General features: G+C 43.2%; 1 protein-coding gene across 7 annotated transcripts in view; it reads left to right on the top strand.

Moving 5' to 3' along the window:
• PPP3CA (protein phosphatase 3 catalytic subunit alpha) overlaps positions 1-24,592 on the top strand; it is a 665,570-nt gene that overhangs the window by 449,291 nt on the left and 191,687 nt on the right. For all 7 annotated transcript variants that reach the window (XM_078676076.1, XM_078676079.1, XM_078676081.1 and 4 more), the window contains exon 6: positions 13,791-13,930. In XM_078676076.1, coding sequence (XP_078532202.1) covers positions 13,791-13,930 — 140 coding nt within the window. The remainder of the gene's footprint in view (positions 1-13,790; positions 13,931-24,592) is intronic.

Here is a 24,592-nt window from a genome sequence, read left to right on the forward strand (position 1 = left end):
TATTTTGTTTTCTATTTACCCTGACATAGCGCATTTCAAGTCCAAACCAGTGGTCACATCTCAGCAATCTCTTTCCCGGGTCTCCGTCAAACAGGTGTAATAAATTATTGAAGCTGGGATTGTCATCATTGGAACAGGTAGTAGGGATCGCTTCCGCTTTGGTTTCATGGACATGTGCCAATTCGGACCAATAAGTGTACGTAAATCAGTTCTCCATAATTAACTACAGACATCGAACTCAGTTTCTCAAAGCTTATTATGCACCCAGTGCTTTCACAACTAGGCAGTAGGTGATGTGAGCAATGAATAATGACCACCATTTAAAGTTACTTCAAATAGCATGATGTGTTATTCACTGAAAAACAAAGGGTAAAGTTAAGTTATACGTAAGTAAGGTGGTACGATTTTAACCTGGGCTACAAAAAAACTTATAAATTCACTGAAAACCCAAAGGTTAAAGTGAAGTTATAAGCAGGTCTTCCAATAGACAAATACGACAGTTTTAAAACCAAAAAAACTGAAATTCCCCAGTTATACATAACTGATGTAAGTATAACTTTCAGAGCCATAGATTTCAGACATAAGTGATGTAATATGTTCAGTTATAAGCAGTGCATCATAGCGGTGCAAGTTAAATGTATGTCAGTTACGTATGATTGGTGAATTTCAGTGAGGTTTTTCTGGCATATGTAGAGGCTAGGAAGAGAAAGGTGAGAGAGAAGACAGAGGGAGGCACGGTGAGTGGCTAGTATCAGGGTGGAGAGAGCAATATAGAAGGAATGAAGGGGGTGGATGGCAGGACCATGGGATCCGAGGATGACTGCTGAGGTGGGGTGGAGAGTGTAAGAGGTAAATAGGTAAAAAACTGCATTTCCATCATGTGTTCAACCAACAATGGCACAAAAAAAGAGAAATTTTTCCCTGACATGATCAGAAGAAGCATACACTGATCCAATCAAAAAGCAATATGAAACTAGTGTTTCATGGGTGGGCAAACACAAGTATAGGCAGAAAGCCTTCAAATGAGGAGCAGGGAATTGGAGTGAAGAAGAAAGCAATCCCCTGATGATCAAATTGTTTTAATGAAGAGGGTGTTTTGAAGAAGTGATTTAAAGAGGACCACTTTTGAGGGTTTATGTATACCTACACTCTGTCGAGCCTCCCTATTAGTTGAATTAAGGGTTCATGTGTAAATGTATTAGGTATATTTGTTCACTTCTAGCTCGGTATGTAGTTTTGGTTATTTTCATGAGAAATCTCTATCCCAAAGTTGTTTTTCTGATTGATGTGGTTTCTGGGTGCAGCGGTGTTAGTGTGTATCTGCATGGAAGGGTATGTGCTGAAGTTATTTTCCATGCTTCGATCCATACAAAACAGTGCACATTAAGGTCATTGTCTTGTGATGTGTTCGTCAATGCAGTACAGTGTCACTAAAGGGTTGTAGATGCACGAATCATCCTACTTGTCTTCATCACCAGTCTTGTCAACATATTCAGCCTGGTTTTTAAAGGAATGCCTTTATCAAGTACATTCATGTGGGACTATGTACTGTGTGTAAATGGATGCGTCATAGACTGTGCATGTATGTATGGCTGTCCATTTTGTGAAATGTAGTCTTTAGTAGCTCGGTTGTCCTGTAATTTATGATGTAAATTCTATGTGTACAACCCAAGGTTTCCACCTGTATGTTGTTGTGGATTAGTACTGTAGTAACAACGAAATATTTGGACTCTTATGAAGCAGCACATCAAAGAACAAAGTGATAGACACTTGTTATTAAGTGACAGCTGGTGTCCCAATCCTCTTTGTTCTTCTTGAACCTCATTTTGGCCTGTAGTTTGCATATCATTTTTCATTGGATTTTTCTTTAATTGGAGCATTGTGTTCTAGATATTTAGGGCATGGCTGTTGTTCATTTTGAGTCACATTACCCTCACCAGTGCAGGTGTGCACCCTTGCCAGTTACCATTTTTAGCTGATTTGTTGGGTTCTCCTGGATAAACTTTTTCTGCAGATCCCACACTGTATGATGAAAAAAGAACAATTGATTTTTTTTAAGTGGGATGGGTATACCCAGACATGGGTCCCTTGCTCACTGTGCTACTGGATTCAAACTAGCCTGGCCGATGAAGGGTGACATACCCCCAAACAGGTCCCAGGATGCTTGTTTCTGGTTCGGGGAGGACCTGGCTTGGCAGTTCGGTCTGGACTGTTCCCATGAGGCACAGGGTCAAGACAGATTTGCATATGGCTGGGTCCAAACTGGGGTGGGGTAGTGAGCAAAAGAACAATGGATTTAACCCAGATCTCTTGACTGGGGGAGAATGTTTGAATAATTCAGCATTCTGTCCTTTTGTTGCAGCGTTCCACACTGTATGAATTTCTACAGACAGATTGATTCCAAAAACATTTTCACCAACAATAGTTTCCTCGGTGCCATCAGTTGGTGCCATGTGTCCTTAGGCACATCTGAGTTCTCCCTAGCACCAACTGGTGCACTGGTGTCCGTTCCTGTCTATCCTCACATCATTGATGTCAGGAGCTCCTCATAGTGCTTTACTGACAAAATTCCTGTTTTATAACCATAATTCGGTAAAGGGTCTCATCCTAGGATTTCAGGGCTTTAACCCTGTGACTGATCATGCAAAATGATATCCTTGTAGGACCCACATGACCTCTCCACGTAGTGTCTTGAAACAGATCACGACCTTTTGGTGTACCATATCTGTTCATTAGCGAGAAACCTAGCTATATTTGCCACGGCAAGCAGGGACATGCTGAAGCCCGCTCAGGGAAAAAGTATCTAGGTTTGGCCTGTATACTGGAAAATATTCATGAAGTGAGATATTGGCAGGAAGGTTATATATCCGCCAGATCTATTGTTACTGAAGGTTAGTACATTTTTTATCAGAATCTGCTTCTCATGTGCACCACAATTTTTATCCCGGCATCCAACCCCTGTTTTATTTGAGATTTGTTTCTGATTTTTGCTCTTATTTTTCTCTTCTTAAAGATGATTTACATTATGCCATTGTGCTCGGGTTTGAGCAGTACATATCATTCTACTGGTCATTTCGAGCAGCTGCCCCACATACTCCTGACATGCTTTGGTAGGAGAAGAATCATATGATGGACACCTGTGCTGTGATTGGCATTAGAACCATCTCAAACGGTCTCATTTGCATACAAGGCATGTTTACGGTGCCACCAGAGATGTTGAATTTCATCATTGAAAGAAGACAAGACGGATATTGGCTCTCCCAAACATGGTGTAACACCAAGCTTCCTTATTGTCAATGAGGAATGGTTTACTGTTCAGTGAACTTCCTCATTGTGATTGTTGTCATAACCAGCTACATACAAATAGTGCTGGAAACCTCTAGGAGTGGAAAAGTAACTCTTTCCTTCCCAATTTTACTCTGGAACCCGAACTTGTCTCAAAATCAGGGGAGGGACCCAGGAGTTGATCAAGGACCTTCAAGGCCAGGACCACTTCAGAGAAGGCTTCAGGTACTCTGCTGTATCGTGAGTGTAGAATGGTTCTGGTGTGCTATTGCATTGTGACATCGTGAAGGTCTTCCATTTCATGGCATGGTGCTAATGACTCATTATGCAGTGAGTGCAAGTAGTTTTGCCTCACTATGTGTATTGAAGGGTCATGGCCTAGCCTTCTAGCTTTCTGATCATGCAGAGAGATGTGTACCTAGAATTGAAGTGTTTCAGGCACCATGAATGTTTCTGCTTTCAAACCAGATTTTGGCGGGGGGCATCATATTTATCTGTAGCCACAAGTCCATCCACTTGCTTTGGACTTACCTAACACACAATAACAATTGTTATAACTTGATTGCATAATGCATATTAATTTGTCCAGAAGAATGATCTCAATAGACGAGAAAACAGATTGCTCCATTCCCTCAGATCAGGAAAATCAGGATATTACCTCAGCAAGATGTCAAAGTTCAGAGACCAATCTGACATTGGTTTAGGATTCTCCAACATATTGTCAACAATTCTGATTTCAGATATTTTCTGGAATCATTGACTGCCAGGTTGCATGCCTTTTGAGGCGATGTTAGCTCATTTGGAATCCTCCAGACAGTATCAGTAGAGTCTGTGGCAGTGCTCCTGCCACCACCTCATTTTCATTTGCTCGGGTTTTGATGACACACCTAGCTGCCTCCACAGTCCTTGCTATTTGATGTCACATTAAGGGCCTTTGGGAGCAAGTCTTTATCAGAAGCTGGCTGTGACCAATCAGCACACTAAGTTCCCAGATTGTGCTAGTTGTGAGCATGGGGAGTTCTTACCAATTAAGCAATCCTTCTTGGTGCCAGTTAAAGCCTTCACCAATCCCCACTGGAGGAAGAGGGGGATTTTAGCATAGGTGACTGCATCTGTTCAAAGCTTGCACTTCACTTGAACTACAAGTCCTCAAACTGGCAAGAGACCTCAGTATTTCAGAATGTTCCTGACAGTTGTGCTTTTTTTAGCCCCTTACAGGAGACAATCTGAACCCTGGGTGATGGGCCCAATAGCCAGGATCATGGAATTTGACATTGTAATCATCTAGTCCGCATTTAACAAGGCTGAAGATGGCCTAAAGCTTCTGAGGCAAGTCTAAACAAAAGAAGATGCACCGAAGAGCGGTACAAGGAGCTTCTTCTGAATTGATTCACATGAGGGATCCGGATAAAGTCCAAACCACTCTCAGAAATCTTTATTTGATGATGCTGGTGAGGTAGGGTGGTCCGGTTCCTTGGACAAAATGGTTCTAGGATGATAGCTACCTTCCTTCTGCTCTAGTTGTGATCTATGCTTTAGAAGAGTTAAGTTTAAGATGGCTCTAGTGAAGTGATGAAGACCTGGAGAGTCTACAAAATCTTTTCAGTTTTCCAATTTTGGGTGATGTCATCAGTGTTTTGTAGCAGGTCAGCTTGAAGGACTTGAGTTCTTATAACCTCCTGAGTAAATGGCTAAGAAGGAGTGGGGAGATGATTTCTACTTGATGTATCCTAGTCATGTTTTCAGCAGACTGTATCTAAAGTCTAAGCATTGCAAGGTGTGATAGCACTGAGCTTATTGGTAATGGACGATGGAGGTGTCCGTCTTTAAGTGCTCTTGAATAACAGAAGTCCGATCAATAGAATGCTGTATAAGGAATTGGTGTAGCAGTTAGGAAGGAAGAGAAGACTATAGCGAAGATGTGAACATGATTTGATCAACTAAAAAGATCACGCGGAGTTTGGAATATGTTTCTTCTAAATAGTTACTGTTTCAAGAGAGTTATCAGTATGAAAATAAACAGGACTCGTAACTGGTATTTTTGGAGGTAGGGGATGGTCCACGTGGAGTTCAGAGTTAAGAAAAGAGAGCTACAGGTAACTGCTACTGGAACCCTGATTTATTAGAGGTTGAGAAAGATGAGCTGTTTACAGAGCCCTATAAATATCGTGACGCTGGAGTGGTATGTAAGGGGTGCTGTAAATACCTTATTTTGCATGCAATATTTTTCACTTTGAAAGGGGCACTAAATGCACAGCCTGTATTTAACGTCCCTGATTACGCATATTTCGACTTTTTCTGTCTTCTGCCTGGTCAAGTGTCAGGATTGGTTTGCCGAAATCTGTGGAGATAAAAAGCGGTGGTGCAGTAATTATTTCAAAACTTTACTTATTTTGATCTCTGCAAAAGGAAGCATCCCCAAACTCTGAATGAGTGTGCCGTAGAGTGGCAAAGAAGGATAGCTAACTGTCAACTGTGGTAGATGGCATTAAAAGAATAAACATCCACCAAAGTACAGAACTGAGAGAAAATCTGTTTTCTTAAATGAAATGATGGCATATGATTAAGTGGTATTGAGAGGGATGCAGTTTCCCGATGGCAAACATGAACTGACAAGCCATAGCAAGTCATGGACTGTTTTTGTTTTGTAGGGAATTGAATTGTTATAAGACTGGGCACATGATAATGACTTTACCGGGTGCCAGTGTCTTGGTGATGGTGGTGTGCCTATCAATGTGTGCTTCTGAGCCTTTGAAGTAGAAAAACATTTTCACTTAAGCAGTTACTTTACTTTATAGCATCTTTATTCGATTCACAGAATCCTCAAAGCAACAATAAATACAGAAACATCATTGAAAAAAAGAAAAGGTATATACAATTCATTAGTCCTCATTTCGATTGCAATACAGCACATAGGATGTAATTTAACAGTTAGAAGCATATTCATGAAAAATGTAAATTGCAGCATGCCGGGTAACATCATATTGGTTGCAATACAGTACATACAGTAGGATTTACATAACTAGCAGCTATTCGATTAATTCCATAAAGTGCTAAGTGCAAGGTGCCCAGTAAACAACCATGAATGATAATTCGCATATGCATTCCACTATAAAATATAAAAGCTAGTTTTTACAGTCCGCAACAATAGGATTAGTTCCATAAAGTGCAAAGAGCAAAATGCAATTGAGTCAGAGGACTGTAGCATCACATAAATCGAAGAATGAATTTCCACACTATAAGTTTTATGATGTCATTAACTGTATACGTCAACATTTGAGTTTCATATGGCTGTGGTTATACTTACTTTTGTAGCTAATGCTATCACAAACTACAAGGTCATTAGGGGCGATGTGCTGTTCCCTGCATGGAATTCAGAAGTCATGTGATCAAGATGCATTCACCTAGTGATGCATGCTTGACAGTTTAAAACCCGTTTCTCGGTTTTGCACCGAAATCGCTCGGTCTCTGCAAGACTTTGTCAGTGGACTTACAGCCCGCCCATAGCTCACCATTTGTTAGCTTAAGCGTTACCCCTTATTTACTTTGCTCCCGTTTGCCAGGGCTTGCATGCGTCCTGTCTCTTCCTGTGTTTGGCCCTTCCCTTGAGCGTGGACCAAGTACTTGTGTCAATCCACTGCTCCCGTTTTTGGAGCTACTTTTTTTGTTTTGAAGCACTCAATATGAGTTGTTGTGTTTTCAGGACGTCTCCCATATCGCCGTCAATGTAGCACCACTCTATGCCATTCTACTCTGCACCACTCTATGCCATTCTACTCTGCACCACTCTATGCCACTTTTGTTTGTGCCACTCTACTCTGCACCTCTCTATGCCACTCGAATCTATGCCACTGTACATCACTCCAATCTATGCTACTCCACTCCACTCGACACTGTACCCCCCCGCCTCTCCACACAGTGTCACTACGCCAGCCTACCCCACTCATTGCCACTCTAGCCCACTCCACACAATGCCATTCTACACCGCTCATTGCAGAATGTTTTTGAGCATGACAATGAAGTTGAGTCAATGATCAAGTTTCCCAAGGGTTCCGGTGCTATAACCTCCTATAAGCACAGGAGGCAGCGGTAGAAGTAGAGGCACTGAGATGCAGCAGACCCTCCTTTCTGATTGAACCCCTGTAGAAGCTTATTTGGAAGGCTTCTCCAACACAAGAGTAGCATCTAATTTAGGATTATGCAACACTGCCTTCCTCATTCCCACACCAGGTCCTGGAGGAGCAAGAACACGAGTCTCTTGATGAATCCCAAGCTCCTCAGGGAACCATAGCTCTGCAGGACTCGATCACTACTTAGTTTCCCACTCTGGGTAGTTGGACGTGATGGCAGACGGGTGTGATATCGCAACTAGATTAAGTTACCTGTCCTTCTGCCTGAAAATACAGACTCTGGTTTCACCAGTAAGCTGTCCTTTTTTCCCCTCAGTTCGTACTCCTTCATAGATTACTTGATTGCCAACCTGAAGCCCAGAGAGATGGCCATCATAGAACCCTTAGCCATACTGACCTAGTGCCAGTGTAACTAGCACCTGTTTCTTAGGCATAGTCCGTGCAAGGCAGCAGCCACCTCTGGGCCTCAGTTAGACATGGTAAACAAGGCTCCTTTTTGGCCATCCAGCTCACTTCCTTGCAGACAAGCAAGTTGTACTACTCCATGTTAGCATTAGTAATAGTCTTCGTCCATTACTATAAAGATGCTTACGCTGAGTAAACTGGGGGCCAATGCTGCAGCAGCACCCTTGGCTCTCCCAATGAATCCAGTGCTTTTTATATAGTTCCAAGTCTTCAAGCAGCCTGAAGAGGTTCAGATGCAGTCACACTCCAGGCCATCTGTCTCGAAGTCTGTGGCACAAAAAGCACCAGGCACACAAGTAAAGCCCATCCTTGTTGTTGGAATATGTGATGGTAAGGGGGACTTGACTGAAGGGCCTCCCGCTTCCATGAAGGGCAAAGCTTCATCATCCCACATAATGTCTGGAGTCCTTCAGCAGGACAGTGACATGTTTTGGGATCTCTTCCACATGCAGGTTAACCCATTCGGTGCTGATGACGGCTCCTGGCCGTCATGAGTTACGGTGGGCGTGTGCTGATGACGGCCGGGAGCCGTCATGACCACGCCCTCGATCGGAATGTCCCGCACAGGCGCGGAATTCCGGACGCAGCCAGGGGGTTAATGCAAAGGATGACTTACTGACCTGTGGCTACCCCTGTCTGTATCACCTCTGTGCCCCCAGCTTATGCCCAAGTACAGTGGCGGTCTATGCAGGTCTGAAGCGAGAAAGCGGCGTCATTGGCCCAACCCTTAACCCTCAACCATGTAAATCTTCGCAAGTTGATCTGTGTGGCTTAGGTCTTGAAGCCCAAGAGAATGTCATTGGCACAGGAGGTAGTATTCAGCCCCTCAGCTGACCTGATTCATCAGCAGTACAAAAGAGGCTCAGTCATGGACAAATAGATAAGCGCACCATCCAAGTGGTACAAATTAAATAAGTTCTTTCTCAGGCAGTGAAGAACTGTATATGTTTCTTAGACATTACCATCTTTCTCTCGAAGGTTTTAGCAGTTTCTTTCTGTTTTCGGGTTGAGCCTCCAAGTACAAGCGGTTCTCTAGGGAAAGCGCCAAGCACATGCACTGGCCTCTACAGATGCTAAGAAGTCCCAGTAATATACATAGGACTCCGAAGATGTCCTTGTTTGATCTCAGGAGATTCATCATTAATCTTTGGAGTAGGTGCTGTTTCTCTTGCTAATGACTTTTAGACTCACATCAAAACTGTTCCAAGTGTCCCATAAATGTTATGGATAGAAAAAGATAAAAGAAAAACGTGCTTTTGTACATTTAGTCATGCATACTTCATTGTCCATAAAATCCGTTGGAGTAAGCATACTTGGTTCACAAGAAGTATGCAGCAACACATAGGATTTGCTTTGACTTTAATACATAAACTTGGGTTTTGTACATCATCAAAAGGGTATGTTTTGCACAAATCGAAGTTATGAGCTGGATTCATACATTTTACACTTTTTTTGTGAATCTTCCTACGAGCGCCTCAATTCTGCCAGATTCAGGAACGCAACAAAACGGATAAACACCATTATTAGAAGCTACTTTATAAGACATTTACTATGAAGGAAAAATGCTGGCCCTTAATTTAGCCCGTTTATGCATATGTATTTGTTCCTTTTAAATGTAAGTATGCATGGTGTAAACATTGTTTGATATGGATATTGCCATTCAGCAATTAGATTCACAGCAAGTTCTGTTGGTTATTAGTTTAAAATGTGACCCTAAATCCCTTCACTGGTCAAACGGACAAATATAAAGCAATTCATATACGTCCAAATATGAGGCTAGGCTACAGACTAGTGCTTCTGTGTTAAAACAGGATCCCGGTGAATCCAGCCTGGCTCTAACCCTCGTGTCCCAATTTTATCCAAGGCTTAAGTGAGCTACTGAAACAATTCCTTGGTGGACTGACATTGTTGGAATAAGTCTGGACTCCGCATTTGCTGAAAACTGCAAACCCCAACTCCCTCCACTTGATAAAGAATTCGCTATTAGGCTGTGGCCCATTTCCTGGACAATAATTTTAGCATGGTGGTTCCAGAAGGTCCTGGAATGACAGGATCTTTGTGTGGTGGTTGTTCTGAATGCCAAGCTTCCCTGTCAATTCCTTTCAGGTTCATCTAGCAGCCCATTGGAATCAGTAGCTGGAGAGTCTGCTTTGGACCATCCTTCTCAATATTGACTCTGAGATGGTAGTTCCATGCTTTCAATCTTCTGGTGAGATTTTACTTTTACCTACAGACTCCATAAATCATTGTCACAACAGACTTATCAGTGTTCAGGTGGAGTGGCTCACTGTGGGGAGCTTATCACAGGAACATTGGTGGTGATACTTTTTTTGGTGGGGCGGGGGTAGTTTTATATAGCGCAAACTAGACTTGAAAGTATCAGTGCTTTACATGAGCACTAGTTGCATTACAGACTGATACATTTATTTTTGTTAGGCACGGAGAGATTACGTGATTTGCCCAGAATCACAGTATGTTGAACATCCCTGCCGAGACTCAAACCTAGTTCCCCAGCTTTGAGGTCGACCACTCTAGCCGTTAGGCCACATCCTCTCAACTTCACTGGTGGCTTTCACCAGACATGTGTGTATCACATATAGATAGATTGGCTCCATGGACACACAGATTCTACAGCCATTTAGCTCATTAGATTTTCTCCTAAAGTGAAGTACAGTTGGCCATGCAGTTCTGCAGAGCACATATGAGTATACACACGCTGTCAGATGCTGCCTTCTCTGTCTTTCTTTTATTGTCTTTTCTTTGGATTCTACAAAAGGACTTCTAATTGGGGAGCACATGGAATAGAAGTAGATGTGGGAGTCCGCTAAAGTTAGCTTAATGATGACTTCATTACTATTATTCGATAGGCTCTGCTGCAAAACCTTTCAAGTCCCACCTACTTGTCCCTTGGTCAAAACTAAACATGAGTAATGTGGTTTTGCAGTACGGTTTAGGTCTCGCCTGAGAGAGTGCATGTGTTGTAGCTTTCAGGATATTTTGTTAGCTTAAAGAAGTTTAGAGCTCGCCCATTGCTTACCATTGGTTGACTTCATCGTTCACTTTTATTTTCTGGCTCTTGTTTGATCAGCGTGTGCCAGCTTCACTTCCTCCTTGTCTGTTTCTCCCTCCCCAGGAGCATGGCCCAAGTACTGCTTCCTTTTTCTGTGTGTGTGTGCTTCCATTGCTCATGCTTTCTGGCATGAGCTACTTTTTTCATCTGCTTGGTCCACTCACAGAGTGCGTGTGGTTGCAGACTGTTTCCTTCTCCTCCAACCTCCCCGGCATTATTACTTCCCCTTTTTCCCTGCCCCTCCCTCATTATTGCTTGCCCCATTCCTCTACCCCTCCCGTGTTTCTTGGGCCATTCCCCTTTTACCACTACCCTTCCCATCCCCATTGTTGCTTGCCCCTACCCCTCCCTCTACATTGCTTGCACCTTCTTTCTTCTGTTAGGAAATAAAAAAGCTCTAATGCCGGCTTTCATATCTCTTTTTTTCCCTAACATTTAGCAATGCTGCACAGCAGCTGCACTACTATACACCATGACAAAAACACGTTTACAAAGCCAATAACTCTCAAAGTTAAAACCTATAGGCTTTGCCAATGCTTCATTTTGTATGAGTTGGTTGCAGGCCGTAGTCTGTAGGGTTGAAAGAGTGTGTATTTGAAAGGTGGCCTAGGTGCGATGTTGCGGATCATTGTCCTTGTGTCAAAAAGCATCGGAGTCTAGTACAGTCATACATGATTTCAGAGAAAAATTAGTTTCAGAAACATTTTTGTAAGAGGCATTTATTTTAGGCCTTTACTTTAGGGGACATTAATTCAGTTTTTTTTATCTTTTACATTGTTATGCAATTACTTTTGATGCTTTAAATTCACTGACCCCCGCACCATACGTAAACAAATCAATTCCTGACTCCCACATAACCCTTACCCATAAAACCTTCTCAAACCACACCCATGACCCATCTGTATAACCCCTCACACCTACTAAACACCATCCATCCCAGACCCCTAAAAAGCCTCATCACTCCTAAAGTCCAACCACACCTGATCCCTAAAGGCACTTTCAACCAATAAGTTCCACCCATCCCTGAACCCGAAAAGACCCTCAAAGACTCTAGACTCCACCCATTCCTGAAACATAAAAACCCTGTTTTACCTCTAAAGTGTGCCTATGCCTAAAACCCCTTATCGCCTCTAAACCTCACCCATTCCTGAACACTAGGAACTTTGTCATCCCTAAATCTACTCATAGGAGAACCTTAAACCTCCCGCACCAACCCTGAACACTGCCCATATGTGAGTCCTAAAAACCCTCAACACTGCTGTATTCCATGCATCCCTGAACCCTAAAAACACCCTACCACCCCTAAAGTTCACCCTTTCCTCAGTCCTAAAAACCCCTTTCAACACCTGAACCCAAACCATCATTGACCCCTAAAAACCCTCATCACCCTTAAACAATACACGTTCCTGAACCCAAAAAACCCTCACTACCCCAAACTCTAACAAATTTTAATATTATTTAAAAATGTCCTTAAAATTATCTTTCTTTTAAAAAGTATCCTTTAATAATCGATTTTTTTTGTATTTCCTTAAAATTGTCTTTCCTTAACTGTTTTTCCATGATTTGGTTTCCTTCACTGTGTTTTCTCAGTTTTCATTTTTCCATTAATTCACATATAAAAAGGCTGGTGCCAGCTCACTGCTGGTATAGATACCAGGCAAAGGGAGATAGAGTGCCAATATTCTTATTAAAAGATGATATTCAGGTCTTTGCAAGATAGATTGATCTAGTGAGAAGAAAACTTTGTGCTTCAAGACCTGCCCCCTTCAAGGATTTTGTCGAGGCCAAAGGGTTTGACAAAATCCAGATTGTTCTATTAGAGCAGTTTGCAGAAACAAAGGAATAACTAAATGGATTTTGTACAGTCCACTATTTGTGTGTTTACCCGGTAATGGGCTGAGTCAACTTCAGATGTTTGAGGTGGGGGAATAGATACTCCGAGGCACACCAAATAATTATGTAATAGTTGTTAGTTGTTGCAGGTGGATGGGTTCTTGATTTTAGGAAAAAGGAGGAGGGTGTAGGTGTGAGCCAAGGATAGTAGGCGTGAATACCTGAATATCTCAAATGGAAGTTGCAGAGAAATCAGAATTAATGCTTGAGAAGTGTAATTGATGAGAAACCCAGCCTGACGGATGTAAAATGTATACAAGGAGGCGGCTGACAGCACATCGCTGCCTCCTCCATCATTTACCAGCTAGCAGGATCAAGTGTTTTGTAAGGTAATGTTATTTATCATTAACAAATAGGGACTGGGTTATTGATGGTTCTTACCCTGTATTAAAGGTAAATCGTGGCAATTGGGCAATAGCAAAATGGCGGTGTCTAATGCAAAATGAAAACCTATTTGACTGATGGCACATTTCCATAGTTTGGAACATCATGGCAGCCTTGGACCTTAATGTTGAATAATAAAATCAGATTTTTTTTTATTGTTTAGCGAGTTTGATTGTGAGATAAATTTCATAGTGCTCAACGCCCTATCAAGGAGTTACAAAATCAGAATCTTATTTACACGACAAAACATATTTTTTAAATAGTTTTTATGAATATAACTTATTAAACTGTAATACATTTTCTGAAAGCTTTATTCTCTTTCGTGACAGCATGCGTTTTCTATTGAAATATTGCACACGTTAATGCCGTAATTTCATTTTGAGTTTGTGCCCAGGCACTCTGGGTTTACTCGGCGCATTCCATGTGTATTACTTGCTGTTTGACAGAAGAATAAAAAAGCTAAATGTCTTTCAAGGTGATCTGATTTTCATCCGATGTATTTTTTGTTCACTTTCGCTTTTAAAGGTGATTCATTTTCTCCTTGTTGATTTATTTGTTTTCAGTTAGATCGATTCAAAGAACCACCTGCCTATGGTCCCATGTGTGATATTTTGTGGTCGGACCCCCTAGAAGACTTTGGCAATGAAAAGACTCAGGAACATTTCACTCACAACACAGTTAGAGGGTGTTCATACTTCTACAGGTGAGTAATGTGATCTCTATCTACCACAGTTGCAAGATTCTGCGCTTTCATGTTCGAGTTTGTTTAACCCTATAGCCTCCAGCTCGTGTAGGACAGTGTGCATATTTTCAAATCTAACACACACATTCTTAAATGTGAGAAAATCTGTAAATCACCTTTAAAAAAAATCAAGGACACATTCGGTTTGTTGATTATCTGAAATATATGTATTTATTTATTTATAAGCATCTAATCAACATATTTGTGTGTAATATTCCTTTTCAGTTTGTGTAAGAATTAAATGAACTCTCACAAAGATGTGTTGCATACATCATGTAAAGAGAAATAAGCCTGCAGTGGCCTGTGAATGAAATGTCTGCTGTCTTAAAAATGAGAACTCAGATTGATTCCAAAGGAAATATACAATTAAACATTCTGAAATAACGTTTTATGCAAAAAGTGCTTTGCAATTTTGAAATTCTTTATTTATCCAGGATTTTTCACATTTTCCTTGAATTGCAGGCTCAGAAACTGCCCCGATAATCATATGCTTTAGTGGCATGTAATTGTTCCTTGGCAGAAAGGAATAGGTCAAATGCCCATTGTACAGTTCTACAGAACCACGTCCATTGTGCTATGAGTTGTACAGTAGTCTTGTGTATACACTTTATAATGGAGGAAGGTGCGGTCTGACGGGTGCTTTGCCACTGTGTCCTCTGCTGTCTATTGCTTAGGTTGTGTGTCTAGTGTCGCTGTTTGCTGCCCCCTGCTGGGTCCAGGTGTGGACTTCTGTGACCTGCAACCCCTGGCATCTAGAAAGAACACCTCCTGCTAAACAGAGAGGTGCATACAGGGACCGCTCATTTTATGCCTGCTATGCCGATAATCCTGCTTGTAACAAGGACCTATTAGGCGTAGTGGAAGAATGACTGATTAACTGGATGAGGGTCAACTTGGGCTTGGGGAATCATTACTAATGTCTCCAGGTCTCTTTTTTACAACCTGTTTATTTGTTTGTAAACTTGATCACTCTTGACTCTTTGGGGATCCTCTGTTGTCTAAAGTGTTTTTGTTGCCACTACCGTGTTGGCCATTGCCTTTTTTACATTAGGCAATCACAATGTTTCTTTGGCCGTTGCATCAGGTTTTTGACTATTACCCCAACTATTACATAGCTATTTTGCTGCAGATGTCCAGAAGGTGACCCAAAACTCTTTTAATCTTCGATTGTATCTGCCTACTAAGTCATGATGTTAATTTACTAGCTCTGTCTCCTTGGATTTTGATTCCTTTCCAGTTTTTGTCCAAGTACATTTTAATTTTCTTTTGTGATTTTGCCCTAATATCTCACATTGGAATGGAGAATCTTACAGAGACTTCTAGCAGCAGATTCCTTACCTTAGAATTATCTCCAGGCATCAGACTGGATCCAGAATTTTCTTTGTGAGCAGCACCCCTGTGCGCTAGTAGGTAGTGTCGACCGGCATCGCCTGGCATAGTCTGCGCTGGATTTGACAGACGCGGTGCCTATGTAGGTGCCATCCCAGCACACTGATTTAATTTTTCTTTCTGCACCAGTTAGCACAGATCGGGAGAGAGCTACCCCTTCAGTCACTTTTCAACTGAGCTTTTTCGACAAGTTTTTTTGGGGAGAGCTTTTCTCCTAGTGTGGCAGAAATGTCCTTTCAAGCCCAACCAGCATCATGTTTGTCTTTGGTGCCTCGAGGGGGACCAAGATGTTAAGACCTGTGGCGACTGCCATACCATGAACCTGAAGGGCCTTGAGGGAGTGGTACCTCAAGTTCCTGGCAGCTCGAATGTGACTTTACAATTGTCTCATTTCTGGTCGAGAAGAAGGTCCCAGGATCGGTTGCAGAGCCCCAAAGTCTTTGTCACACTCGAAGTCGTTGGGTCATTTGGGTAGTTCCCACTGCAAACAGAAGAGAAAGAAGTTTATCACCTTGTCTGTTGGCGAACAAGACAAGAGAGTGTCAACATTTGAGTCCTGGCTCCACAGTTGAGCCAGCGCCTGAGCCGTCTCCATGCTTCCCCAATTTTCTGGGAGCCAGAGCGACGCTCACTCAACTTCACGCCTTATATTTAAACAGCCTGCTCCTGCATCTTGGGGCCTAGTTAATTCTGGAGGGGCCTGTACTCGTTCCACGCCGATTTCCCCAGCACCACTCATGCCCCTTGAATCCACAGATGGACCCGGACCGTTGCCGGTTGTAACACCTCAACCTTCCCCCGATGTCGGTCCCAGTGCCGAAGATCCTGGCGCCGCCCCCATTCTGATCCCAGACTCCAGAGCCTGAGCCCTATTATTATGGACTAAGACTCAGGGAGGATTTGGAGGGGTCGCTGGACCCTGAAGAAACCAGTATTTTGACTCAAGCATGGACTGGTGTGAGGATTTGGCAGAAGCCAGAGAACTGGACACCTCTCCATACACTAGTATGCTTTCTCCTTCTACCATGGCTATGGAAGAGGAAGTGTCTTTTGCAATGGTTTGAGAAGGGCGACCGAGGTCCTGGACCTTAGCTTGCTTTATGTGGAGGGCAAGACAAACATCTTGACCAAAGTGCTTCAAGTGAGAGTGACCTCTTCGGAACCACTTCTTCCTTTTAGTGCATCCCTTACCGATGACCTGCTTGGGACCTGCTCTACACCCAGCCCAGGGACGCCTGTGAACAGGGCGATTGCCCACCACCACTGCCCTGTTCCAGTGGACCCAAACTTCCTCATAAAACCCTACCCTAGAGAGCTTGGTGGTCCAAACCTCCACCTCCCAGGCATTTCCTACCACACACCCAAAAGAAAGGACGCCTTAAGGAGGCCCGGGCTGTCCTCTCCCAAGCTGTTGCTGATGGAAGAGATGTAGCCACGTTCACCATCTGATGTGGACTGGATACCACCAACTCGCTGGGCAGAGCAGTTTCATCAGCAGTAGCCATACGGCACCACGCATGGCTGAGGATGACTGGCTTTTCTGGGGATGTCCAAGCATCGCTTATGGAGACAAGGCAGTTTCGGTTCTGGAGTGCTTTAAGGACGGCATGGCTACAACAACGTCCTTGGGCCTTTCCAGGGCCCCTCATCACCCCCCATCTGCCTTTCGATTCTTTTGTGGCCACAGAGGGGGCTTCCAGCCACTCCTATATCCTCCCAACCACTGCAGCCTGCAAGCTTCCCAGCCTCTCCCCCACCACCATCCAAAGCCTCCAAATCCTTATATTCAGCCCCCTTACCATCATGGGCAAACAGTGAGAGGCAGGATACGCCATCATCTGATCCACTTGTGGTCTATAACATCAGACCAATGGGTTCTGTAGATTGGCCGGAAGGGCTAGTCTCTCCTCTTTGAGACTACCCTTCCACTCATGCCATCTGCTTGCAACAAGCTGATGGAGGACCATCTTTCTTTGCTCCGCCAGGAAGTGACTGCTCTCTTAACAAAAGGAGCCATGGAAAGCGTGCAGACGCCAGAAGTAGGCCATGGTTGCTATTCCCCCTACTTTCTGGTGCCCAGAAGGACAGAGGTCTCTGTACTATCCTCGACCTGCACCCGCTCTCATTTTCTTCCTCAAGCAGGAGAAATTCAAAACGCTCACACTTGCTCAAATCTGGTCTACCCTGGAGACTGGATGGTAGTGTTGGGCTTGCAGAACACATACTTCCACATTCCCATCCTGCCTGCCCATAGGCGTTACCTGCGGTTAACGGTGGGACAGTGGAGTGCTCCCTTTTGGCTTTACCAGCACCCATCGGATGTTAACCAAGGTGATGGTGGTGGTTGCAGCTCATCTGTGTCCCCTGTCTTAAAGACTAGCTGTTGAAAAGGGTGGCTCGCCCCAGGTTGTCTTCTTCAAACTCCAGACAATGGCATACCTCCTGCATTTGCTGGGCTTCACTATCAACTTGCCAAGTCACACCGACTCCCTCTCAGATGCTCCCCTTCATCTGAACTGTTCTGGACATGGTGCAGTTTCGGGCCTATCCTCCCAAACGTCAAGTCCAGGATATGCAGGCTATGATATCATTCAACCTCTATCCTGGATTTCGGAGAGACTGACTCTGATACTGCTGGGTCTCCTGCTTGTGACACCTGCCCGCTGGCATATTCATGCTCTGCAATGGGACCCGAAGTTCCAGTGGGCACAGCATCAAGGAACTCTATCTGAATTGGTCCAGATCTTAGAGGGAACTGCAAAAGATCTGCTGTGGTGGGTAATAAACTGAGATTGGGTCAGGAGCAAACCCCTCTCCTTCCAACCAGATCTGACCGTGGTGACAGATGTGTCACTCCTGGGATGAGACTGCCATCTGGGAGAGGTGGTGATCAGAGGCGGTCTCCAGTGGAATCCGGACACCACATCAACCTTCTGGAGCATCGAGCAGTCCGGCTTACATTGAAAGCCTTTCGATCTTCCATCAAAGGAAGGCTAGTGAGGATGTTCACAGACAACATCAGTGCCATGTGGTACTGCAAAAACAGGGCGAGGTGGGGTCGTGGACTCTTTGTTAAGAAGCTCTGCGTCTCTGGTTATGGATGGAACATCAGAACATTTCCTTGATGGTTTAACACCGGGCGGGCTCTCTTAATTCCAGGGTAGACAAACTCAGCCGAAGATGCCTAGCATATCACAAATGGTGTCTGCATCCGGAGATGATGCAAGGCCTCTTTCAGCAGTTGGGGGAGCCTTGGTTAGAGATGTTTGCCACCACTGAGAGTCCACAGTGTCATCTGTTCTGCATGCTGGAGTTCTCAAAGCAGCTCTCGCTTTTCTCTCAAGTAGCGATCAGGCCTCCTGTACGCCTTTTTGCCCCTACCACTCCTGCCCAGAGTCCTCAAGAAGATCAGGAATGACCAGACCCAAGTCATCCTTCTGGCTCTGGACTGGGCTCGAAGAGTTTGGTATCCTGAGCTGTTGCGCATGTCCATCGGTCCTCCAATCAGGCTAACTCTTCAGGGGGACCTTCTGTCGCTGCAGCAGGAGAGGGGTCTCCACCCGAACTTGTCCACACTCTGCCTTCTTGTGTGGAAATTGACTGGCGACAGTTGACCGCTTTCAACCTTCCCCCTGAAATCTGCAATTTTATTCTGGCAGCCAGACGTTCACTTCACCGAATCGGTATACACCTGTCATTGGGGCAAGTTTGTGGCATGGGTGTAAAAAAGCAGGTTGACCCCCTTTCTGCTCCCCTTTCTCAGGTTCTTCTCTTTATTCTTTCCCTTACCCAGTAGGGCTCTGCTCTGGACACCTTAAAGGGTTATCTTTCTGCTATCTCAGCCTTTCTGCTGTTGCCTGACCAGCTATCCCTCTTCAAATGCCCTATTGTTCATAGATTCTTGAGTGTTGAATGGTTGATCAACATAGGTTTCCTCATTCTCCCTTTATCATGCCTCAGTAGGACTGATGTGTGCTCCCTTTGAGGCCTTGCACAACTGTCTTCTTGGGCTCATTACCATCAAGACAGTTTTCCTGGTGGCAATAACATCTGGCCGGAGGTTCAGTGAGCTTCAGGTTTTGTCATCTAATCCCCCATAACTGACCATCTACACTGACAACTGGTTCTATGGACTAGAGCTCCCTTTCTACCGAAAGTAGTCACTCCCTTTCATGTAGGCCAGTCCATCAGCCTGCCTAATTTTAACGCTCCGCCACATCCCCCTAAGGAAGAGAAGCGACTTCACAGTCTGAATCCAAAAAGAGCGTAGGGTCATTTTACCTTGACCGCACAAGAGAGTTCTGGGTGGACGAACAACTCTTCATAGGGTACGTCAGAACGAAAAAGGGAAAGGCTGTGCAGAAGTGGACCATCTTCCAATGGATTGTGCGCTGCATTAAAATCTGCTACGCATTGTCCATGAAGTAACCCCCTGAGGGCTTGCATGCTCATTCTACTAGAGCCAAGGCGGAGACAACTGAGTTGGAACAAGGAGTCCTTGCCCTGGACAACAGCCAGGCAGCAACGTGGGCTTCCTTGCACACGTTCACAAAACACTACTGCCTAGACAGACAGTTTCGTCGGGACTGGTACTTTGCCCGTTTGGTCCTGCAGTATTTTTTAGCATGAAATTGTTTTGCTGACCCACCTCTGGGGAGGTATTGCTTGTGTATCTTGTCTAGGGTAAGGAATCTACAGCTAGAAGTCTCTATCAGATGAAAAAGTTACCTTTGGTAATGCTGTCTGGTAGAACCCCTGTTTAGCTGCGGATTGCTTACCGACCCACCCATCCTCTACACTCTCTGAACGGACTTCTAGGTACACAGCAGTTCTCTTCCAGGACCCTAGTTTTCCACTCCTGTGATCAGTGTTCTTCGTAACTCCTGGTGTGGAAAGTCGCAAAAAAAAAATTTGACCGCACACTGGGGTAACACCTATATAGGCTTTGCACATGTCACATTTGGTGCGGACTATGACACGTGGACGATTGACACCACCTACCTGTGCACAGGGTTACTGTTAATGAAAAGAATTTCAGATCCAGTCTGACGCCTGGGGATAACTCTGAGGTAAGGAATGTGCAGCTATAAATAGTTTCTACCAAATAGGGCGTTACCGAAGGTAAGTAACTTGTCCAACAGTGAACTGGCTACAATGTCTTATTCAGTAAGGAGCAGAGAAGAAGGCTATTCTGTGACAGATGTGGGGACAGCAAGAGGCTACCCTAAAATCTAAGACGTCCTATATGACAAACCACGTGCATGGAGGTGCACATTCACTGGAGTGACCACAACCCAGTGTCTCCTCTAACTTTTCAAGCACTCTATTATATAATTGATATATTTTGCATTCTTGAATTCTCAGTTCCAAGTCTTACTACTCTGCGATTGCGCTATGGAGGACCATTAGAAAGCCTCACCATCTTGGATTACAGATAAAAAGAAAAGGTATGTACTGAGGTCTAGTAACCATCTACCATCAGTTGCTAGTTCTCCCACGGCATGGGCATGGACATGGGAATTTAAGTTACCCATGTTAAAAGGATGTCCCATTTTTGGAAGACCATATTTTAAGCTGAGGTAAATACTCAACTGAGGAGCAACATATTCCAAAACATGTAGAGCACCTGTCAAGGGGACGCATGGGATGTATATCCTGTGCATGTAAACATTATGGGTCTGCTAGATGCTTCTTTGAGGGTCAGGGGCACCACAGGAAATCAGCTCCAGCAACCTTTAACCTTAATGCCAGTGTATCACCCATCTAGCCATATCGAAAGCTGTACCGGTCTATCTCCTACCTGTCGCTACAAACTCCTTGGCAACATGCTTGGAGCAATATAAATCGTTTACACAAAGCAAATAAATGCGGGCTGCTCTAAATGTCATGGCCTTTCAGAAGGCCAACTTTTCATCTCTTAAGTAAGGTTTTATTGCAGGTGCAAAGGAGCTTGTAAGTATCTGATTTGTCCTTAGTATCTCTCAACCTGTTCCTTCTTTGCCCTCAAAGATAGAGCTAATAAGCAAGTGGATAGGGCAAACCGCTTCACCGTTGATTACACGTTAATCTCCTAGTGATTGGACCTTATTGCACTATCTCAAACTGCTGACTTGCTTCTGGACGTCTCGCGTCGCGTTATTCCACTGTTTACAATGCCAGAGTTTAACATTGTTCACAGTTATTTGTAGGACTTGTATAATTACAGCTTCTACCCCTTCAGAGGGCAATCAGCTGCCAAGCTTTCTCAATCTGAATCCATACATTTTCTAATGCATACATTTCAAAGACGTCATTTTCAGTCACAAACGTTGACTGCAATTTCCTTCGTAACCGAAAAGCAAGGAGAAATGTCAGTTAATTGCACTGGAATTTACTGTACCGCAAGAAAGTCCTCATTAGACCACGGAGAATTTTTAATAAAACAACTTCATTTTTTGTAAATTCTTCATGGCCTCTGATCGTGAAGCGCTCTGGCAGTTGTGCACGATATAGGTCAGCTTTTGTATAAGATTAAGTTACATTGGTGTGGTGAATCGGCCAGATAGCTGGTAGTGCAGAACAAGAGCCCAGTGCCATGACCAAGTGTAGATGTTCATTTTTCCGCAGAAATACCTACTAAAGAACGGGAACTCCTGCAAGTTTAGGCTTTGTCACGAGCTGCCATGTTATCAGTAGGGTGCGAAACTGTTTACTCAAAGAAACAATATACGTGTGTAGCTGCTTGAAAGAGCTTGTGGAACTGACTATTCGTCATGAATGCTACCACCCTTATATTACCTTTTGCTGCATAGATAGCCATCTTTAATACCAAGCTGTGAGAATTTGTACAAACTCGCACGTCCACCGCTCAAATTAATTTCATATCGCCCAATACTAATTCACCACTAATCCTTTTTGGGTTCTGTAGTAGCGTGCTACATGCTGAAGAGTGCTTGGTGATCTCTTCAGGGGTAGTAAGCGCTATATAAATGCAATTACTTTGCTTGATGTACTGTACTATGAGTGGAAAGATTTAATACGTTTATGTGATATCATTGGTTGCAATGTAATCAAGATGTCGCTTTAGGGCTAAAATTGCGATGGATGCGCTGTACCGCCATCACAGAAGAACTTCCTAATAAGTTTTGTCTCACTTGTTTAACCCTTCATTTAGATCTAGAAACTCTTTTACTCCTTAAACCTAATCCTCACCTGGGATAGGGTATGTCGACCAACCTCATTCTCTTCATCTCTATTGATGCAAATGCACTTATTTTCCTCCCACTTTGTAGATGTGCTCTTTATTTGTTGCATGATTCCACCATCACTCTGTGAGATTCCAGAGGGTCGACTATCCTTTCCGGTCCCCGAATACCAGATTTGTCGAACCTGCTGAAACCATGGAAGCTGGATAAGACTTTTGAGTGCCTCTTCAATTTCTTATATATTTTGGTGCTGTTTTCCTTAATGTTTCCTCTGTCGAGATTCTCCTCTTCAACGATGAGGAGTATATCGATCAGAGAAGTAATTTTGATGGGTCCTGTCTTAATAGTGACTTCTTGGATAGACAGGTTTTTTTTCCCAGCAACTTGTGTGAACTGCACTTCTGTGACCATGATGGATGGAAGCCCCGTGGCTGAAGGCTTCTACAGTGGCCTAGAAGAATGACCTGACAATTTTGGCTTGGAAGCAGGAGATTAATATTTTATGTTTTAGGGCTTAGGTACAATTTCTCTAATTTTAGCGGCCATCAATACCTTCATGTCTACCTCCATTTGGGAGATTGACTTTTCTTTGTGCAATCTAAATTGCTATCCTCAGTCTGACGAGACATCTTTGAACAAATTAAAGCAACCTCTTAATAATCTGGTTCAGGAACTTAAACATTTCCACAATGTGGCTACTTCATATTAGGGTTTGATTGTTTGAACACCATTTGTGAATATTGTAAATGTTCTTTGTGAATAAGTTGTAAATATATGTATAGTAAGAAGAGGTTGTTTTAATGTGTATTGAATTGGTGAATTAATAACCGATATCCTTGCTTTAAAAAAGACAAAAATAAAATAGTGGATTCATTCAAACTTTGATGTGTTATATGACCATATAACACAAATTATATGGTCCAGAAAATAAAAAATTAAATAGTAAAGACAGTACTGGCATCTTGTTTTGTTCATTCAGCTTTTGTGGCTCAGCCTTACTGTTGGGGGCCCTGACCCAGTGGTGGTTTGTTGTTACTTCATATTCCGGGCATGAGCAGCATATATATTCCACTTTATTTTGGTCACAATTTGAGCAGTTTTTATTGCTTGATTAGTAGTTGCTCAAAAGGCTCCACGATTACGTAGGCCTCTTTGCTGTATCCATACAACATACATTTCCTAACAACTTCACTCAAACGAATTATTTCCTCATAGGATATGAGATGGTCATTGATTGATGGTGACGATAAGTTACGAGTCAAGTTATGAAAATAGTTCCACACAAAAAGCACTTTCTCATGTCTAGTAACTGTTGCTTGACTAATCAAGCATCCAACTCGCAAAATCCAGTGTTGTATTCAAATTATCAGTAATGTCAAATGTCAGTTTTCATATTTTGAATTTTAGTAGACATTGTTTTGCAAAGGGTTCATGCAAAACATCCATTTCCAATTCAGATAAACAACAGTAAAAGTGGTTGGATACATGAAATGGAGATTGTAGGAAAGGGGGAGAACGATTGCCCTATTAGTGAGTTTTGTATGTAAAGATAAACAGAAACAAGATGTTGTGGTTGCCACCATTTTGAAATTGTAACACAAAGTAAGCGAAGTTTTTTTTGAGGATAAACTCAAATTATATACAGCGTAATACATCTGTTATAGGAAACATAGAAATCAAGATGACAGATGATCTCTGGATGTGCCACTCGCCGTTCTAGGCGTTTTTTGGTGTTAGTGCAATTCTTTCACAGAAATTGTAACTGGTTGGTGTTGGGAGTTCGGGGTAAAGCCGCAGTGCGCTAAGGAGGGAAAAAGGTAATAGGTAATGAATGATTGGAATAAAAAGTATATTCTGTAGCTCGGAGAGTTGTGGTTTATAATGTCACAGTTTATTATCTCAACATGTTATTATAGCATAAAACACTCTAGGGACTATATGTAGTATACATTGTGTGCGCTGTGAATTCTAGTGTTTGTTGAACGGGATTTGTTATTTCATGATCACCTTTGCTAAATGTTGGTACGTCATTTTCTTTTGGGTTCTGTTC

The sequence above is a fragment of the Lissotriton helveticus genome, chromosome 2_1 (genome assembly GCF_964261635.1).
Source record: "Lissotriton helveticus chromosome 2_1, aLisHel1.1, whole genome shotgun sequence".
Classification (NCBI taxonomy): domain Eukaryota; kingdom Metazoa; phylum Chordata; class Amphibia; order Caudata; family Salamandridae; genus Lissotriton; species Lissotriton helveticus.